The sequence below is a fragment of the Manihot esculenta genome, chromosome 8 (assembly GCF_001659605.2).
Source record: "Manihot esculenta cultivar AM560-2 chromosome 8, M.esculenta_v8, whole genome shotgun sequence".
In the NCBI taxonomy this organism is placed as follows: Eukaryota; Viridiplantae; Streptophyta; class Magnoliopsida; order Malpighiales; family Euphorbiaceae; genus Manihot; species Manihot esculenta.
The window spans coordinates 6,468,249-6,485,945 of record NC_035168.2 but is presented as its reverse complement, the minus strand read 5'-3'; the positions used below and the strand labels follow the sequence as shown (position 1 = coordinate 6,485,945).

The window sequence follows — 17,697 nt, the reverse complement described above, 5'->3', positions numbered from 1 at the left end:
GTCACCAATAGTCCTCTACATGGTCCAACTGTGCCAGGGGCGTAGAATGGGCCTCACTGGTCTTTCCCTTACATAGTGCCAGGGGCGTAGAATGGGCCTCACTGGTCTTCCGTACCGTATCATCATCATATCATAACATACGAGGACTAAAGGATCATTCAACATTCATCCACAACATCAACATATTATGCGATGCAACATATTCGTGAGTTCTAATGCAAGCACCCTATTATATCTCATGGCATTCATGATGCGTGAATCATGCTAAAACTGATTTATTTATTTAAAAGCATAAGAGTTATTCCACTCACCTCTGGCTGAAGCTCTACTGACTCAGAAGCAGTTGAACTCACTGCTGGGGTCCTTGGTTCCTCGGGTCCGAACCTACACAGGTGGACTCAAATGAGGGACCAAACATACCATAACATGACTCTGAAAACATCCCCCAAAAACTCCTAAAACACCTCAAAACAAACATGCAAAAACATGCAAAGGAAGGCTGGACAGGGCAGATTCGGCGGCACCTTCGGCGGCCGAAAGTCCCTCCAGAGCCGAAACCCAGGCAGGTTCGGCGGCACCTTCGGCGGCCGAAAGTCCCAGACAGAGACGAAAGTCTCTTTTCGGGGGCAACTTCGGCAGCCAAAAGGCCTGCCTCCCAGGCAGGTTCGGCGGCCGAAAGTCCTTCGGCTGCCGAACCTGGTTTCTGCCAAAAGGCAGAAACTTGGTTCCCTTTGCACAAAAACTCCCCCTTCTCATTCCAACATGCATAAAACTCATTCAAATCATGCAAATATACATACATTGTCTCCTAGGGGCTTCAAACTAACTTAAACCCCAACTACAACACACAACAACAACACATTGCTCAAAAACACAACATAAATTCAAAAACCTAACTATGAGCTAAACATGCATCCTACCCCATAGATCTTGCATGAAACTTACTTTAAACATGAAATGAGCTTAAGATCGGCTCTTACCTCTTGAAGATCGAGAGAGAGACGTCCTAAACTCGGAGATGGGAGATTTTTGAGTTCTTGAACCTCAAAGCTCCGAAACTTGCTCAAAACTTGAAAATCTTCAAAACAAGATGAAAACTTGAGAAAATCGTGAAAGATTTGAAGGAAAAACTCAAAGATTGGTGAGGAACGGCGGAGAGCTCACCTTGGCCGACAATGGGGAGAAAACTCGCCCGTTTTCGGCTAAGGGACCCTTTTATAGTGGCTGGCCAGGCCACGTTCGGGGGCCGAACGTGCCTCCGCATGCATTCCATGTTCGGCGGCCGAACTTGAGGTTCGGCGGCCGAACCTGGACTTCCCTCACTTATGCCTTCGGGGGCCTAAAGCACACCCGAAATGCATGCATGTTCGGCGGCCGAATTTTGAGTTTCGGCGGCCGAACCTGAGTTTTCCTCCAAGGGTGTTTTTATTCAAAAACTCATTTCCTCTTTACCTAAAATCATAAAAAACATTTAAAACATTTCATGAAAACATGGTTTTACCCCTTCTAGAGGTCTCCGACATCCGGAATTCCACCGGACGGTAGGAATTCCGATACCGGAGTCTAGCCGGGTATTACAATGACACCCTCGTTGGTAACAATATTACCAGTAGTTCACGAACTACCGGCCATTTAGAGAGTAGGAGGAGAGAGAGGTTTCTCTTCGAGGAAATGAGTAGGAGACTGGACGTAATCCAAATGAATAGTAGGGATTCAAAAGATTTTCCGGCAATGGAACCAAATGATATTGCTGAGATTAGACTGATGACGTGATCAGAATGAACCTGCACTATGATTGGATAGAACCTGCAAGGAAGAGAATGTGAGGTGGTGGTAGGTACCCACGACAGCAACTCCGACACTGAAGTCAGTATATCGACGAGTAGAGATAATACAATGAAGTGCTTAGAGATTCAGTGTTAGAGAATAGCGTATTTTTGCCTTTGTGATTCTTCTCATTTTATACTGTAAGAAGGTGGAAGTTAATATGGCATTTTTTGATAATATGATAGTAATGTGGCCGATTGCTTAATAAGAGTCATTGCCAACTAATAAGTTGGTAATTCCGCGAGGCATAATGGGATACGCTGGATTATGCCAGATAATGATAATTTTGTATCGAGACTTGCCCCATTGAGGAAAGGGTGGGTCTTTAATGATAATTTAGGTGTTTAAGGTGTTCGGATCTTTCACTACTCGTACTGAGCTACATTTTCTACTTATTAAATTATTGTCAGGTGACCTTACGGTGTAACGACAACTCATTACTTATTTTAGATAATTGTTATATACCATCGATAATAATTTTTCTTTTTTTTTTTGGTTGAATTATAATTTTTTCATTGAATTTTGTTATTGGTAATAGTTAATTTTTATATCTTGGAAACTTATTAGAAATACTTTTATTATACTTTCTTTTTCTATCTGATTCAGATAAAATTCAATAATTATAGAAAATTTTCATTTATATTTTTAAATAAATAATAAGAATATTAACAGTAACTATATTTAGAAATTTAGATACTCATTTATCATAAAATATATTAAGATATATTTAAAATAAAATAGAAGTAATGACAAAATGTGTAATAAAAACAAATTAAGAATATTTAGTAATTTTTTTAAATATAATAATTAAATTACTAATAATAAAAAAAATAAAATTGTAATTCACCTAATCCCATTCTTAATCATACATAAGTCTACTTTAAGTCCCTTTATTTTTTTCAAGAGCAAAATAAATTTAATCAAATTTTTTTTAACTAATTAAGCCTTATATTTTTGCCTGGCCAAATAAGTCCTATCTAACAATAACATAATATTATTATTTTTAATAATAAAATATTATTTTAGTTTTTTTAATCAGGAAAATTTCATTTTTATATTATTTAGTGTTACTATGTATTTTTAAATTTTATATTAATTAAAATACTAAAATTTTGATATTTTAATAAAAAAATTAATATTTATTATTAAATTAAATTAATATGTACTTAACCCTTGAAAAAAAATAAAGACTTAATTAACAAAAAAAATTAAATTAGACTTATTTCATCCTTAAATAAAAATCAGAGGTTTTATTGACCTATTTCCATTCTTAATCTATAACCATAAGCATACTTTGTCATCAAGAGGCTTCTAGGGAGAGTCAGCCAATCCCAGACAAGCCCACTAATTTAAAAGCCACCAGTCCCTTTCCTTTGACTTCACTCTCTGTAATTCCTTTTCCTTAGAAGGATTCAACTTCATCAATCATCATTCTCTTTGAATTCAGACTTCCTGAAACATCCATTATTCTGATTCTTAAGAACTTGAGGAGGAGGAGGGAGAGAATCCCACAGCGAGAGAGAGAGAGAGAGAGAGAGAGAGAGATGGCAATGGCATGGGGCTTGACTCTGTGGATGGTAAATATGGTGTGGCTTGCAGTCAGTGGATGGGTTTCTTCTTGCTTGACTGTTGCTGATGTAGTTGCTGGCTCTATTAGAACTGGTGATATTGGCCCTTTTCATGTTGGCTGATTCTATTCTCTCAATTTCGGTTAAGTCTTCTTTTGAACCTTCAAAAGTTATTGCTCTCTATCTCTGAACATTAATTGATTCGGGTCCACTTGTTTCTTATTGATTTATGAAGGAATTATACCAAATTACTGGTTTTCTCAGAGCTTTATATTTTTCCTTAAAGTAATCAATTATTATTTTGTTGGGGGGGGGGGGGGGGGGCGCGTGGAGTTCAGTTCTGTTTGGCCTCAGATTGTTGAATTTTAGCTGATATCTTCTCGTTCATGTTAAATTCTATTGTAGGTGCCCCTTCATGAGAATTTCTATGTAAAGATAATTTATGGGTTTTTGTTAATTTTTATTTAATTCAACTGGGTGTCTGGGTGTCTGTTATATGTTTGTTCTATTGTAGGAAAATTGGATGCATGTTGGCTTTGGCTTCTTTCTCGTATTCCTTGATTGATTTTCCATATCTGTGATCAACCAGGGATTGTTGGAGTAAGGATATTACTTGTTAGTAGGCATAAGAATCAACTGGTTGGACTGCTTATATCTTTTTCTTGTTCTTCTCGATAGTTGCTTCATGTAGAACTTGTTTGGATGAGTGGAAAACTGCATAGAATGCAGTAGCAAATTATAGTAAGTCTGAGTAATAGAGCCAGCAAGGCAGGTATGAAGTTTATTCATGAATTAGTTGTTACTGGGATTCTCCTGTCTGGGGTTTTTAAGGGAAATATTTTGTAACTTTGAACATTAGATGTGCGAAAAATGCTTAGCAGTTTCAATCTTTATCGTTAGCTTTAATATACTTGACAGAATATTTTTTTCTCTTACTGTCAAAACTGAAATTAAGTTAAGAGAGAGAAAGGAAAAGGGATTACAAGAAGGAGGATAGCAAACCCTTATACTAGAAAGTGAACCCCCAAAAGAAAGTTATGCTATAAAAAGAAGACAATAGCATAACTAACATAGTGAAGCGAAAAATAAAACCTTAGCAAAAAGAGCATCAATGTGGGAACAAACTTTGATCCTTGAAAATTCTAGCACTATGCTTCATTCGAACACGATACCAAGAAAAGTCTTTATTTCTTACTGAAAAGTGAAAGCCTAAATTGAACTGACGACAATGCCTCCCAAGTTATGTGGGGAAATGTTATGGACTCCTTTCTAGTTTTTGATTTATTTTAGGATTAGATTGCTAAGTATTTGATTTATTTTAAAATTAAATAGCTTTATCCTTTATTTTAGGATTAAATTGTTTTATCTTTATCTCTTTGCGTTCTTATTCCTTAGGACTTATTTCAATAGAATTGTATTGAACACTGACACTATTTCATAAATAAAAATAAGCATCTAAATTGAGACTTGGACTCTCTATTAACTTCATTTACTTACAACAATAAGGAAAGAATCAAGGAAAACTAATAGCTTCATAGTTGGATTAACTGAATTGATCAGAATGGATGTATGGATGTGGAACTTCAATCAAAATCCACCCAATCTTGCAACGGCCATGAGCTTAGCAAGGATCTTCCAGAGAAGACAGACTTTGATGCAAAATGGAGCTGTGGGAAATTTTTTACCAACTTAGGTGGGAAATAAACCAGTGTCCACAGTTAGTCAGAACAATAGCACTCAGGGTCCTATGGTAAAGAGAGAGATTGACTAAAGGGGCAAAATGGCGGATAGACGTGCGAAGGGGTGTGTTACAGTTGTGATGAACGTGATTGGTACTTTCCAAGTGAAAGCACACCGGATCGAAAAAGCAATCGGACGGTTTTAATTCAATGGACCTTTGAACTTGAGGGCAATTTCTTTGTCTAGAGGGAGTGATGTTATGGACTCTTTTCTAATATTTAATTTATTTTAAGATTAGATTGCTAAGTATTTAATTTATTTTAAGATTAGATAGCTTTATCCTTTATTTTAGGATTAGATTTTCTTTCTTATCACTTAGGACTCCTATCTCAAAGAATTGTGTTAAACAATAACACTATTCCCTGTATATATTGTTGGAAAATCATAAATAAAATTAAGCAGATTTATTTCATTTAAATTGAAATCTAACAGCTCGCTTAACAAGTTCAAAAGGAAACCTATGGCTCATTAACTACCAAAGTGCCTCTTCTGCATATCTTGTAACATAGGTAAATAGAACTAACACAGATGGATCTACTCCAACAGAAAAAAGCCAAATCTCAGGGTAAAAATACTTATGTAGATCTTGAACTAGTAACAACTTGGTGTTGATTTATTAAGAGTGGTTGTTCAAGTTGATGACTTAACACCTTTGAGGGGACTTTGCCCTCCACATGAGATTAACGAGAGGCAAATGGCTAAAATTAGGAAATGAAGCTCGGAGTGGTAATAGGTGCAGGTTAAGGTGGCTTTGGGCTGGTGAGTTGGCTAATAGGAGCAGATGGCAACTTTTGAATGGCTGAAGTTTGATGGTTTAAGAATGAAAACTTTGCATTTGAAGGCAGACATTTAAATGATGAGATATTCAGTTTCTTTTGTCATGTGTTGCTTGATTATTTGTGGTGTTTTCTCCTCATCTGTGAGCTTTTGCTGCCTTTGAACCAATCTTTATGACTTCCCTTTTCTTATCTGGTGCATGTGTCATTCCTATTTCAGATCAGTATCACTCATCTGGACATGCTTTAACCATGATGAGAGACGTTGAATAAAAATAGTAAGTTCACCGATTGGGAAACTTCATTAGGGTACTGATTAGGTCACCTTCTTTTAGCCTCAATCTCTGTGTCACAACATCATAATTGACATAAAAGTGGAATTATTTTGTTTGGGTGATTTTTTACAATGAATCTCTGATGGGCATGGGAATTCGGATGTCACTTCTGCAATATGCTTGGCCTTTATTTTTCACTCCATCTGCAAATGAGACTATGATTCCTTAAAATAGTATTTCTCATGTTGGGAAACGTAACAGCGAGAAGATGAATCAGCATACTTATCAAACTTGATATTTGGTGCAATATTAAGTTGAAGCAGAATCATGATTCTAGAGAAAATACCCAAAAGTTTGTGTTGCCTCAAAAGATTGAAAAAGTAATGGTTCATTTCTATTCTTTCGTAAAAAAATGCTTGTTTTTATTTATCAGTGTTATTATTTAAATCAGGTATTCTAGTCCACGACAAGTGTATTGAAGCTGAAAATTCCTCACATTTGCCTTTTCTTTTAATATTAAATTTGTAAGAATAGTTGTAATTGACTTGTGCAGATCATAAAGACAAAAAGTATGAAGAAGGTTCAGGACAAGAATGTTGGATGGAAGTTGGAGTTCTCCAATTCATCTTCATTTCAGAAGAATTTGGTTTGATTAGTTGTTTGGAATCCCAATTTGATAGCAATGCCAAATGCTTTGAAGTATAAAATGTTTGGAAAACTGAGTCAATTTTTCTTTTTAAAAAATTTATGGCATTGATGATTGAATTGTTGATAATAATGAACTGTACATATGTTGGTAATATCATAGATACATGATTTTGCCTAGTAATAGCCGCATATGTTGAACTTGCAGAGACTCATATTCAACTCCCCCTCCTTCTACTCCTGTATTTAAAAAAAATTGTAAATATATCATAAAATGCTGATAATGATTTAGTTCATTGAGGAAAAAAAAAGATTTAGTTCATTGACTTGCTTTCTGGAGTTATGCTGCAATTTAAAAAAAAATTAAAGAAAGTGTCCAGGTGATGTACTTGTATAGATTAGCAAAGATAAAGATTGCCGTCATTCTTTGAAGGGTAAGGCGTTTCCTGAAGCAGAACCTTCAATTTAAAAGCACAAGACACCCAAGAACAGCAGCTCGGTAGGCGGACATGGCCAAACAACCTAGAAGAGCACAGATGAAGGGCAAAAAAGGAGTCATGCCCAATAAGCTACATAATTTTTGGAGGTAAATGGGATTTGCTTTGATATTGGTGAAATTTCTGTGTTTCTGTTTCAACTTTAGATTTTTATGGGAGAAATGTGAAGAAAGAAGGAGAAGAGCTGATGGGATTATCTTAATCTTACAAACCTATGGCTTATCAATCCATCAGGTCCTTTAGAGTACTTCAGATGGAACTGATTGGTGAGACCTAAAATAATTGAAGTGGAAAATAAGACATTTAAAATTTTTTTTGAATGGGAATATTGATTAATAGTCATGATGAAGGCTAGTAAATATATGATAAATATTTTCTAAAAAATCTTAAGGAAAAACTTATTTTTATTATTTATTTACAATATTATAAAATTTTTAAAATCTAAAAAATAAATTTTTTTTTTTTTACTAAAAAGATGTAGTTTTTCAAAAAAGGCTTAATTTTTTATGATTAGAAAAAAAAAATTCTATTTAAAAAATACTTTTTGAAATTGTTTTCTGGAAACATACAGTGGAAATTCTATTTAAGTATAAAGGTAAAATTCTATTTACAATATAAATGTGTAAATTGGAGAAATCACCTCAAAATTATTTAAATATTTTTAAAATGGTCATTTTAATTTAATTTAAATTTTTTATATAAAATAATTTTAGAGTTATTTATAATGATATTTAATAATTTAAGTAGTTAATAATTTTATTTTTAAAATTTAATTTTTAAAATAGATGATAATTTTATTTTTTAAATTAATGTTAATTAGTTAAGGAAATTTAAATAAATGATGAGGGATAAATATTTATTTTAAAATAATTCATGTTATAAATAATGATGAATAATTATGTTTTTAAATAATAATTAATTTTTAAATAATAAATTGAATTTAACTTTGCTAATAAAATTATAATTTAAATGCAGTGAAACTCATTTTTTTTAAAATTATAAAATTATTTTTATTTGCTCAATTTTATTTTTTTCTTAAGGGTTAAGTCAATTATGGTTAGAATAAATTAATAAAAGTAAAATTTGAGATTTTATAAATGTTTTAAAGATTTCAAAGGTTAAAAATATACAATTGAAATTTTTACATCAATTTAGAATTATCAGATTTCAGATAATTCATATACATATTATATATTTTTTTATATTTTTCTATTTCAAATTTTTTTTTTAATAATTTATATATATATATATATATATATATATATATATACACATATATATATATATATTATATTTTTTTAATCATTATTTTAGAAAAAATTATTATATCGTAATAAATATTTTTGTTTAACATTGAATATTTTAATAGTTTTGTAAGGTTTGATATTTTAATTATTACCATTAAAAATTTATTTTTTTAGTGATATTTATAATTAATTTTTTCTGGTATTTTATTGGACGCTTTATTTGTAAATTTATAATAAAAATCAATAAATAGTTTTTTAAGTAAATTTAAATATTATCTAATAAATTAAATTAAATTGATTAATATTTTGTTTTTTATGAATTTTTTGAAAATAATTAATAAAAATTTATTATAATAATAAAATATTAAATTTTAATATTTATTAAATTAATATATTATATAAAAAAATAAAAAATAACCATTTTAATAAATAATCGATAGAAAAGTGAATAATATTTAAAGAATATCTATAATATTAAAAAGTAAAATAAATTTCTTATATTATTAATTTTAAATTTATTATAATAATAAATTTAAATTTTGATAATATTAAATTATTAAATAATATTTTTAATTTAAAAAATAATAAAATTCTAAATAAATGATTCATTTTACCTCAATTAATTTTAATAAATTTGAATAAAATTTGTAAATATTAAAATTATATTCTACTCTTTATTCAAAATAAATTATAATATCATCTAATTTACTAAATATAATAATAAAATATTAAATAATTTTAATAATAAATTTATTTAATTTTTTTAAAATGACACCAAAATATTAAATATCACATAAAAAGTTTAAATTTTAAATTTTTTATTATTATTTATATTTAAATTCTTTCAGTTATTTTTTTAAATTAAACATTAATTTAATTTAATAATAATAATTATTATTAAATTTATATAATATTTTATTATTTGTATTTTATATATAATTTATACAATATGCATAAAAGTAAGAGATGATCAAATAATCCTTTATTAAGGTACAAATTAATCACATATTTTGAAAAGCCAATTATTTAATCCTTGTAATTAAAAAGATCAACAAATTAGTCCCTGCTAGCTATGGATTCTATCCCAAACCTAGTCCTTCCAATTTCATAGGTTCAACAATTTAGTCCATATAGTTTCAATAAATTCTTAAATAAATAATACAACAATTGCGATGTGACTGTATTTTTATAGTAAAGACTGAGTTGTTGTTTTACAAAATTACAAGTACTAACTAGCTGCCTTTCCAGTGTATAGGGACTCATGTCTAGTTTTTGCTAAAATACAGGGACTACATAGTAGTTTACCCAAATAAAAGTAAAAGCCAAACCTAAAAGCATTTCCTAGTTGAGAAATAGACTATCATCCCAAGTGAATTATGCCTAATTTGCATACACCCATTTGCATTTCAACTCAGTTGTCTGCCTACTCCATATGTGTCTCTGTCTGAATAAACACAACAGAACATGAATAGGAAATTTACTTGCATTACCTTCAAACATATCAACAAAAACTACATCCACACTTATCCTCTCTTCAACTTATATATATGGGCATTGGAGTATAGGATACCCAGTTCAAGTTGTCCAAAATGACACCAGAAATGACAAGATGAAAGATTTTACAACATCAAAAGGATTATACAAAAAGAGTGCAAAGGCAATCACCAGACACATCGGTAAGTAACATGCGACTCAGTGATGTCTTCGCAGTAGGTAACTTTCACTACCTGTCCCTTCTCAAGTCCATAATACCTCACAATTGCATCTCCCTTCAATAGTCGAGGGAGCTATCGAAAATGACATGAAAGTTCAGATTCACATACTAAAGTGTAAGTAAATTTGAAAAATGATACAAATGAGAACAGCAAAAAAAGAGAGGGAGAGATGTAGATAAATCCATGGATTCATTGAATGTAATAAATGGATGCTAGTGTCCATGCATATAGATCAATATGAAGTATGAACCGTGACAACGAAGCAAACATGACTTATTTTCCGAGAAACTCCTATTATATCTTTCCTTGAGTCTAAAAGCTAACCTGCTTTTCTTCGATACTGTACTTTTCTAAGAGCTTTTGCTTTTCCTGATCAGTCAGAACCTCATGCTTTGGTTTTAATACATGCTTTGTGATATTAACAAGTAAGTCAGTTATCTGAGAACACACAAATCATTGAGGGATATTAGAAGCCTGAATTGTAAACATTCTTAAACTATATCTATAACACAAATTAATTACATAAAGGAGTTGTATATTAGAAAAAAAATTGTCCATCAAACTAAGAGTATAATGCTCTTTCAGAAAAAGAGTTTTCACTCTCAGCTGCATAATGCCAAATAAACATTTAAGTTGACCTTTTACAACCTTGTAGAACAGCAAAGTTTTAATACAGTTTCAACCTTCATAAGCTATATAATTTGACCCTTTCTCTCACATCAGTATTCTCACTTAAAAGATCCATGCCATCACAAACTTCATTGGCAAATGCTCAAGTTACTCACCAAAGTTTTAAAGCTATTTCAACTTGATAAGCTATACACTTTGACCCTCTCTCTCACATTAGTATACTCACTTTTTTTTGTTCGTATGCTCACGTAACGATCCATGTTCTTGAACGGCAAAATTTTGGGTCACTTAAATGTTAAAATCCTTAGAAGTGACAATCAACTCAAAAATAAAACTGGAAACATCCCTCGCCATTGATTAATAGATTGTCCTACATTTCCTTTTAAAACCTTGCGCTTATGCTGTTGCAACTCACTTTGCAATGGATCTGCCTTTTTGACTTTGATAGACCCCCTCATAACCCAACACAGGTTTTCAAATTGACACACTATCATGACATGCAATTAAAGCTTATCAAGCATAAGATGTTCATTTCACTAACGTAAAAGTCGGATGTGTAAGAACAAGCTCAAATAAATAAAATGAAGAATATCTTAAGTGTAGGACTTAAGCTTGTCCGGCCATGCCACATACTGCTGCCACAGGCTTAAAGAAATCCAGACTCGTTAAATCCAGCTGCCAAAATGTGGCACCGATTCATGCTTATCAATTATATCATATATAAACATTCTCATAATTCATATTCATATGCAACCAAGAAAGTGCTCAACAATATTCTGAAACAACCCAATCAAGAATATCCAATATCCATTTTAAACTAGGGATCTAAATCAAATAGGCACATACCGATTGCTCCATTGATCATCACCAAACACTGCCTGTTGTTAGATTACCAGTTAACAGTGATCTCTCTTATCAACTTACATGTTGTCTTACCCCCAAATTACATAGTGTCTCTCTTATTCAACTAAGATAAAAATTAAAATAAAAACTACAGAGTTAATTAGGCTAAAATATTTTCACATCATTCAATGCACTCCCAATGTCAAACTCTAATTTACAGTTGGTTTTCAGCATCATAATGAAGCAGTAAAAATTACTTTTTTCCACAAAATTTTTTCCACGTGCAAGTTAGTTTCTGAGAAATAAATAGCATTGAGACTCAGAGTTACCCTCAGGACACCCACACCCTTTCTCTTTGCTAGGAACATAACTCGGTACTCTCCTTTTTCTTTTTCTCCTGCTCCTCTTTTGTGTTGTTTTGTTTTCAATAACATGTAGATGTGGAACAAATCCAAAATGTAATCAAAGCGTAACATACCTGGAATATCTCAACCTTAAAGGAAAAAAGATCCACAGATTTCAGAGCTTGGTTTGTTATTTGGTTTTGCAAGATTAATATAAGACCAGCTAAACTTTCTCTATTAACAATCTGAGCAGCAACATGACGGATTGAACTAACTTTAACCACACCAGGGCCACAGAAAATAACCAGTATCTGCAGTTCAAATTAATTTCCAATCAAAATGACAAGGCATAAATTAAGTGGTAAAGTATTTTACATCACAATCATAAACACAACCATCAAGTAGATGAATTACGTAGAACTATATTACAACAATATATATTATTTCAACAGTATCGATGTTTGTTTATTGCATGAAGTGTTATTTAGACCATTACAGCATAAACATTTCATACATGCCTTGGAGACTATTGCTCATAATTGTGTGCCTCATACACAGCTCATTCACTAAATTTTATTTTGTGTAAATAATAAAAAGTGAGCAGCACCCATTTGCAAAATGAAAATTAATTAGATTCATAGGACATACTAAGCCATCACTAAAGAGCAAGTTTCCAACAAGTGTTTACTTCAAATTCTATAAAAATCAAGAAAGTTCCAAAAAGACGCCATTTTCCAAAAACTGAAAAGATCAATAGCATGAAGCAAAAGTTACTTTTTAGAACAATAAAAAACACTAATAGTAAACATAAAGAGAATGGCAAAAATAGTAAGAGTTTAAAAGGATTATCATTAAGCACTGGGTATCAATCTCTTGTGACTTCTAATGAAGCTCCTTTAAGGAAATGATTGTGGAGGTTACCAATATAAAATGAAAACGTCAGGAGGTTTATGATAGAAAAAGGCCATCACTTGAGATGGATTATTTGTGAAAAGCATGGGTTTGAGCATAACAATTGGCCTACTGAAATAACAAGTGTAGCTTATGGGTGAGGGAGTGGAAATTTCCACTTATGGATGGAATGACTACTTTTCTCTAGCATATTTTGGTGTTACGGGGCAGGAGGCATACTTTTTTCCATCCTCCAAACATTAAGAATTTCATAAGAATTCAATTTAATCGATTTTTTGTTTTCTATCAATTCTCATATTTTGGAATAAAAGAATTCAATTATCCTTAACTTGAAAATTTTCATTTTAACAAAAAATTGAAATCATGCATAATTTCATAAGAATTATTATTATTTTTTTTGGTGAAATGAATTGTTCCAAATGAAGTGACAATGATATTTAGTGTTATACTTCCTCTTTAAATAATTAGTATCTGAACTTTATTTATTGGCTAGTGAAAAAGGTAGCTATAGTGAGTTCTTGCGTGCAATTTTCTTCTGGGATTTGTAGTTGGCATGTTCCTTTTGTGAGGAATGCCAAATGTTCATAACAAAATTTTGCTAACTTTTAAGTGCTCTTATTTAAGACAAATAAAATGAATAATGAAGATAAGGCCAGACAGAGAGGATCAAAAAAATATTATTATGCAGTGAAAATACTTTTGGAGGACAGTTTGATGGACATAAAGAAATTCTCTCAGCAATCTATAACACATGGCAAGAGTGGCATCAAGCATTACAAACCTTCTAAAACATCCAATTCCAATAGAAGCTTCCACATGCATTAAGAAATTCTCAATGCCCATAACGCCATAATCAAAACTCATGAAATAAGAATAGTTTCTTGAATATAAAGCGAGAGGTTTCAGTTGTTTCACCAATTTCTGACATAAGATGGTGATAATTACTAGTGATAAGCAATCAAAAGCAACTGCATGCAGCGGTAGTAGAATGACAAGGCTCAGGTGAACATGCCAAAGTCAAGAACCCCCTCCAGCCATAAAAAGAAAATCTTTATTATGACATTCTCAGCAACCAAACAATGCTTAAAATACTCAAAAACAAAGGCAAACCCGGGAATTGCCGTACCTTTCTAGAGGGATACAAATTGTGAGCAGCAGAAAATTTGAGGCGATCTATATCTGGGTTCTGACCATGAATGGCTCGGAATTCTTGCAGAGACTGGTCAATTTCTGCGCTGGGAACAGAATAGCCTCTGTCTCTCAACATCTCAAGCACAGTTCTGCGTGAGAGGTAGTATCTGTGACTCTCAAGACTACCTTCATCCACGAAGCTGCTCAAGCACCTCCCTAACGACCCCATCTCTGAGCTCCCAGCTCCCTCAGCTCCATCCACATTCTCTTCCCCAGCTCCATTTCCTTCCATCTTCCCAACTCCCAAGACTACTGTCACCCTCTCTGGTTTTTCTGTTTGAACTTTGAACTATGGGCTTTATGGTTTGAGAAATGAAAATTTAATATTTAGTTCATGTATAATGAATTAGTTGACAAGTTAATTTTAAAAAATATATTAAATGCAAAAGGTTTTAAAAAATTTGGGAATAATTATAAAAAGATGACGTTTTTTTAAATAAAATTTTATAATTTAATTTGTGATAAAAAATAATTTCTTTTATTAATAAAATGAAATTTTCTTTTTGCGGTTAATGAAAATTGATGGAAAATTTAAAAATTAATTAAAAATCATTTATAATTAAAATAAATTATATTTTAATATTTAAAATTTTGTAAAAATTATAATTTAGTCTATATATTTTTAAATTTAATTTAAAAAATTTTATTTTATAATAAAATAATTCTTTAATTATAATTCATTTTTACATTTTTATAAATTAATCTTTAAATCTTATAATCTTATAAATTAATACATATATTTTTTATAAAATATTTTTTATATTTATCAAATTTAATATATTATATATTTTGACAATAAATTAATAAAATAAATCAAGAATTTTACACAATATATATCTAAATTTCAAGTGAAAGCAATTCTTTTCCTATTAATATAATTCTCTCTTAATAATGATTTAATATTTTATTTAATTAAAACAAAAAAAATGACAAATTTATTATTTAAATTTTATTTTATTATTATTTTTATATAAAATATTATTATTTAAATCTATTAATTAACCATTTCATTACTTTTAATCTTTAAATATAGGAGAAAATTTAAAATACCAAAGAAAATAAAATGAAAAATAATTTTTTAAATAGTAAAATAACTCTTTTACCTTTTAGTGTAATAAAAATAAATAAATAATTATAGAAATAAAAAAGTAATTATATTCATTTTCTACTCATTTTTTTCCAACTTTTTCCATCCTTATTTTCCTTCCTCTCATATTTTTTCTTCAATCCAAACAAACTAAGAGGGAAAATATTTTTATTTTCCTTCCCTTCTTATTTACTCTTATCTAAACAGAGCGGATAATTTTGGAATAAATTCAGACTAAAATATAAAATTTAATATTTTAATCTTTGTATAAATTTATTATTTTAATATTTTTAAAACATCAAACGCATTTTAATATATTTTTAAAAGTAAAAAACCAATTATTATAAACTAAATAGAAAACATTAAAAATTGAAATTAATAAAAAAAACTAATTTATAGATATTTTAAAAGCTTAAATACATTCTAAATATTAAATACATTTAATCAAAATTATAAAATTAAATATTATAAATAGCTAATAATATATAAATATTACAAACGGTTAAAAATAATATTTAAGAGAATTAAATATTTTTTGAATTAATTAAAATATTTAAATACTCTTTAATTAAAAATTTATTCATGTTTACGAGTGGAAATGGGTTCAATATTTTCAAGTATTGGATTCAACTGAATCCTAGTAAATTTTAAAAATGTATTGAATTTAAAGATTAATACATGTAATGGGTTGAAATTTTATCTATTGAATATCTATTATAAAAATGTATTTATATAAATAATTAATTTGATATAAAATATATATGATAAATTAATATTTATATAGATTTTTAATTAAAATATATAAAATTAAATCATAAATAAAAATATTTAAATTTGAAATAGATTCGAATAATTTATAATAAATTTTAATTAAATTTAAAATAAATTTAAATATCTAAAATATTAATCAAATCTATATTTGAGTAAGATAATTTTTATGAATATTTTAGCCGTTTATATGCTTAATTTTTATTCATGATCTTCTCTTATCTGCCTCCTCTAAATGTTTAACAATCTCCAATTTTTATATAAATGCCTAATTTTAAAAGAATTTAAAGGAAATAAATCTCTCTTCTTAAATTTTTATGTTTAATAAAAAACAATAATGTAGTTCAATTTCTTAAATTATTATAAAAATTGATTTTAAACTAAAAATAAATTTTATCAAAATTGTTGGAATTTTATAAGAAATGATTTAATTTAAAATTATTTATATTAAAATTACTTAATTAGCTCTAAATTTTTTTTCTTTTATTTTTATTTTTATTTTTTGTTTATTTTAATTTTAACGTTATTTCTTATTTTTTAATTAATAATTTTTCTTTAAATTTTTTAATTTTATATTGACTATTAATATTTAATATAATATTAATAAATTTATTATATTATTTTTTAATTAAAAAAATTATATTTTAATAATAAAAAATTATGTAAAATTCGTTTAAATGTTATAAAAATATTAATAATGATTTTTTACCGAATGTGATAAAAAAAAATTTTCTTACTTATAAAAAAAATACTTATGTTTAATTTAAAAATAATAAAAATGATAAAATTTAAATCAAATTGAATTGATTATTAATTTGTCTAATATAAAAGAGTTCAATTGAATTTTTTTATATTTAAATTAATTTCAAATTAATGAATTTTTTTTAAGAGAAATGAATTGAATTTTATTAATTCTTTTTTAGAAGAAATGCATACTAAACAAGCTATCGCTCCATTCAAATAATTCTTTTCTAAATATTTTTTCTAATATTTTAAGAGATATATTCATTAATTCCTCCATTAATTTTAAAAGTAAATATTTGATGGGAGATTTACAATTTAGTTCCTGAGTATTGCCATTATTAACAAGTCAGTCCCTATATTTTTAGAAATCTATTAAAACGTCCTTATATTTTCTCTTCGTCAACAAAATAATCCTTCCATCTATTTTTGCCGTTAAAAATATAGTAAAAGACTAAATTACCTCCCATTATTTTCCTCCTCCTCCTCCTTCCTTTTCTTCTTCATCAATTCTTTCTTCTTTTTCTGCTTCTCCTTCTCCTTCTGCTTCTGCTTCTTCTTCTTCTTCTTCTTCTCCTTCTTCTCCTTCTTCTTCTTATTTTGCTTCTTTTTCTTCTTTTTCTTCTTTCTCTTCTTCTTCTCCTTCTTCTTCTTCTTCTGTAACAGCCCGCTTACCGGACCATCACCGGCACTAGGATCCAGATCGGCTTAAGGCCGCCGGGACCCGTAGTAAGCCTACTGTCACCTCTGTGTACCTGATAAATCCCATACATGATCATACATAAGCTTAAAACTGTTACTTACTCTTTTCTATTTTTTTTTTTGTTCTTTGCTTGACTTTCTGTAACACTGAAACTTTTCTCATCAACTAAGCCTGGACTATGCATGCTC

General features: G+C 29.4%; 1 protein-coding gene and 1 long non-coding RNA gene across 4 annotated transcripts; one reads left to right on the top strand and one right to left on the bottom strand.

Annotated features, from left to right (window-relative positions):
* Positions 1–3,122: 3,122 nt before the first annotated feature.
* On the top strand, positions 3,123–7,122 carry LOC110621771. Its single transcript, XR_002489019.2, has 2 exons — positions 3,123–3,537; positions 6,740–7,122. It is a non-coding gene; the product is annotated as an uncharacterized LOC110621771 (long non-coding RNA).
* Positions 7,123–9,748: 2,626 nt separating this feature from the next.
* LOC110620629 (DNA-directed RNA polymerases IV and V subunit 5B) lies at positions 9,749–14,530 on the bottom strand. Of its 3 annotated transcripts, XM_021764432.2 has the most exons (5): positions 14,146–14,530; positions 12,242–12,418; positions 10,615–10,728; positions 10,241–10,362; positions 9,749–10,019 (listed from the first exon to the last, which is right to left on the bottom strand). In XM_021764432.2, coding segments are annotated over exons 1-5 (711 nt in total). In that variant the 5' UTR covers positions 14,443–14,530; the 3' UTR covers positions 9,749–10,018. The 3 variants fall into 3 exon arrangements, with proteins under 3 accessions (XP_021620124.1, XP_021620122.1, XP_021620125.1); XM_021764430.2 differs by lacking the exon at positions 9,749–10,019 and having other exon boundaries at positions 10,036–10,362; XM_021764433.2 differs by lacking the exons at positions 9,749–10,019; positions 10,615–10,728 and having other exon boundaries at positions 10,036–10,362.
* Positions 14,531–17,697: the final 3,167 nt, after the last annotated feature.